This window comes from Carica papaya, chromosome 7 (genome assembly GCF_054855325.1).
Source record: "Carica papaya isolate Zhongbai chromosome 7, ASM5485532v1, whole genome shotgun sequence".
NCBI classification, from domain to species: Eukaryota; Viridiplantae; Streptophyta; class Magnoliopsida; order Brassicales; family Caricaceae; genus Carica; species Carica papaya.
The window spans coordinates 8,175,018-8,179,024 of NC_142315.1; the positions used below are offsets into that span (position 1 = coordinate 8,175,018).

Below are 4,007 nucleotides of genomic sequence, written 5' to 3' on the forward strand. Positions count from 1 at the left end.
ACCTTATTCAATATTACATTAGGGGAGTGATGTCTTTCAAATTCAGTAATAATCTAGGTATTCTAACGGGCTAATACTTATATAATATTTTGTATGTATGTATCTTCGTCCCTTTCAATACATACACTATTCTGATATCAACTTATTGCCATGTGACAAATTGACTATAACATCAGTGATGTTTAACGGACATGTATCTATTTGTTTGAAAGTAGAGGAATAACAAAAACAAAAAAAATATTACGAGACTAATTCGAATATTTAAAAATAATGTGTAAACTAATTTAGTATTTAAGCCCGAAAAAAGTGACGATTAGAAACAAGAACCCTATAATCACAAAACTCATTATAATATCCAGCATGCCTCATCATAAAAAGGGAAAGTAAAACTGAATTTGTTATTACCAACAAGATTACATGAGAAAAAATTGACAAAGAAAAGAAAAACAAATCACCAAAATCTCCATGGATCTTTGTATGGAGGAACATAGTCATCTGTGAGAGGAAGAAGACGAAAAGAAGACACAGTTCTTTCCAACAACGGCCCCATCTGCGAACATAGAGTTCAACATGCCATCAAACCATATACAGGCATAGCACATTCTTACACACACAAGTAGACAAATTGCTAAGAAAGAGAGAGAGAGAGAAAGACCTTGCTCCATTGCTTGTTAAGGGTTGAAGCACTTATCGAGTATAAATATCCTGGAAAAAAATGGCGGGGCCGAATGAAACAGAGTAGAGAAAGAAGGCGATTTGATAAAACAACACCTTTGCAAATACATTCTGCCAAACCAGTGATGAAGGCAAGCTAAAAAATTTCTAGATTTTTCCTTGTTTCTCCACCATGTTTTTGTCTCAAGGCGTTTATTGTTCTTTTGGCATCTATTGCATCACATTCTCAAATTCTATTCTTACAAATTAATAATCCTTTGTGTCACTAAGAGGAAGCAAATTGAACTGAGATCAGATTAGAGTTATTTTCTAACACTTGAAACAAGGGAATAATTAGCAGCAGGAGTTACAACCATTTTGGTCATACCATCTCTTTCCGCTGTTGAAGTTATATAGTGTCGGAAAAGGTTTGCTTCCGGAGCCTGCACAAAACAATCCATTTGAGGCATCATCATCCTGCAATATTGTAAAAAGCCTTCCACTAACAATTTCTATTTGAGCAAGAAACGCTTACAGTTTTGGTAGGTGATTTGCGAACCAGATATTCGTAGTACCAATATGGCTCACCATCAATCTACGGAAACAAATTATTGAGACAAATTCCACATTCACATAAACTTAGGCACATGAAATTTTAAATGATGTAATATTCTTTATATTTTCCATCAGCTGTGTCAGCTATAGGCACATACATGTATGTATAGATTCTCTAAGAAATGTTTACAGCTGTGTAGAACACACCCCATCAGAAATGCCCTATATCAATATTGGAAAATGTAAACTGAGCAAGGCTTTGCAGCTTACTTCACTACCATGCACATCAAGCACTGAACTCTCTTCCATGCGTTGACTTGAAGTGACCCGCTGCATATAGATAAGGATGCCAATCTTGAAGTCAGTGAGTTAAATTTCCAGAAAGAAGTAGAAGCAGAGAAGCTTCTGCTCTTCTATGCAAACATCTTGGAAATTTGTTATCATTCTTTTACAAAGCAAAATATGATAAAGAGACAAGATTTCAGCTTTCCTTCCCTTCTAGAAAAGTGCTCAAACATTCACCTTCTACACATTTTTTGACCCCAGTATTTATACAGTATGATTAGACTTCTAAAAGTTCAACAAAGATAATCTCTCTTCAAGAAATTAGCTTCAAATAAATTTCAACCTTAAATTGAATCCATGAAAACGTTTCAGATAGCACATAAAACAAACTTTATCCATAGCAAAATTCATTCAGAATTCATATTTCAGTACATTCAGTATATGATTCTAAGCTGAGAACAAATCAAATTTTATGAATTTAGTAAAACAGACTAAAAAGAGAAAGTTGGATTACCAATGCAGATTTGTCAGACAAAACAGAGTCAGCGACATCTTTGGCTGTCCATGTACTCTTATCCTTTGATTTTATAAATTGAAAATTTGGGGGACCTATCTGGATAAATGAACATAAATAATAAACTCCAAGTAATAAATAGAAGGAACTGAGGTTAGTAAGAATTAGGTTGCACAGAAACTTACTGCGACGGAAATTATGAGGTTGTCAATTATGTCAACACGTTCTGACACAATACGCAGGCGTGCATTAGCTGTGTCATATTTATGCCAATACCTTATTAGTTATATAATATCATAACAAGAGTTATCCAACTTGACCTTAAAAAGCAAGTGTTCAAGGCAGGATATTGCTAAAAAAAGAAAATGATCCAGAAACAGCTTTGCTGATGTTTTGCCACCAATATGTTCTCCGACTTAAAATTATTTGGAGTGGCAAAGGGAAAATGCTTAAAGATTTGAGTTCACTTGTTTTACTTGATCATTTGGATAAAAAACTAACATTAGAATGACTGAACTTACGCGATAATGGAGCTGCTGACGAGTACCGTTCTGGCTTCCTAGATTCCACCCTTCAAAAAGAAAGAAAAAAAAAAAAAAAACTAAACAAAGCAAGTTTCACATTGCTACATTCTAATTTAGGCCAAAAACGTAGTTCATCTTTGTAATCGTATTGTAGAGAAAATAGCTGTCTCTATATTTCATTTAAGGAAACAAAGGGCAAACTTTTGAACTACGCGTGTCATTTTGTAGGAATATGGAGATGCCATTCCTACAAAATCCCCTACTTTGGAGTCAAATGAAGCAACTCCCACCCCATATTCAACATAAACGATATGATGACATGTTGTAAAAGTACCAGACGGAGCCTTAACTTTTCAGGCATACATGCATTGTTTTTAACATATCTTATATATCTACCATAGAGAATAAACATGTAATATTTCCTAACTTGAACAAAACAATCAAAATGTATAAAAAGAAAAAAGAAAGGAAAAATGAAAAAATTTGTAACAAAGTTAACTTTGATGCAGAAATTCTACCATTTGAAAACGAACTTGTTAGATGGCAACTCTACTGGGTACAAGTAGGTATAAGCATTTATCTCATCAACGAAAGGGGCCATTTTGAGATCTTCCTCAGCAAGGGTTCCTGCAATGGAGCTGATATAGTAAATTAATCTGTAACTGAGGCAATTTGATCCATCATCAAATCGTGGTGGTTTCCAATATCATGACCAGTGCGACCTATAACGCATCAGCTACTTTTATAGGGAAAGACTGGGCGAAATGAAATGAGGGTCAGGAAGCCATGAAAGAGAAGCTTAAAAGTATAATGTATGCGGAAAGTATTCTTAATTCTCCATTAAAATAAAAAATAAAAAAAAAGTGTCAACCTGAAAAGGGGAAGAGTAGAGATAGCGAAGAAGAAAGACCAAAAAGCAGCAAATCTCTTCTGCAAAATCCATCTGATGAAGCGAGTTTTGAAGGAGAGAAAGAACATGAAATGAATTTCTCATGTAACCTGCTATTCTTCTGGTTTACAAAGGCACCCGCTCTGCAACTGAAAAACCCACATATGAAAATTATGAGGTACGAGAAGGGAGAGAATGAAAGAGTGGGTTTCAGTTTACCTGAACAGGGAAAGGCTTGGCAAGGAAAGAGTGGAAGAGAGAAGAACCATTGTTCTTGCTCTCTGTTGCTGGTTTTTTCGCTTACCAACCTCATCCACCACAGGACAGTACAGTAATTATTTTATTTATAATTTAAGAAAAAATTAAATAGTTATATTTCTCCCAAATCCAAATTTAATTTGGTTAAACTAACGGTTAAAAAATAAATATAAAAATTGGTAATAAAAATTAGATGTGTTCACACATTAAATTAGTCTTGTCTGCACTTAAAAAATTAGATTAGATATTTGTGGGTCTAATTCTAATTAAATTTCAATATAATTTAAATGAAAAATAAATATTTTACTATTTTTCTTTTTTAGCCTTA

At 33.9% G+C, this 4,007-nt stretch overlaps 1 protein-coding gene across 1 annotated transcript; it reads right to left on the bottom strand.

The window, feature by feature from the left end:
• Positions 1–313: 313 nt before the first annotated feature.
• On the bottom strand, positions 314–3,765 carry PPD5 (PsbP domain protein (Mog1/PsbP/DUF1795-like photosystem II reaction center PsbP family protein)). The gene is made up of 11 exons (XM_022037772.2): positions 3,641–3,765; positions 3,404–3,570; positions 3,051–3,159; positions 2,530–2,579; positions 2,194–2,261; positions 2,009–2,107; positions 1,480–1,539; positions 1,190–1,249; positions 1,043–1,097; positions 656–705; positions 314–550 (listed from the first exon to the last, which is right to left on the bottom strand). Exons 1-11 carry the CDS (start codon positions 3,688–3,690, stop codon positions 452–454), a joined length of 867 nt encoding a protein of 288 aa, XP_021893464.1. The 5' UTR covers positions 3,691–3,765; the 3' UTR covers positions 314–451.
• Positions 3,766–4,007: the final 242 nt, after the last annotated feature.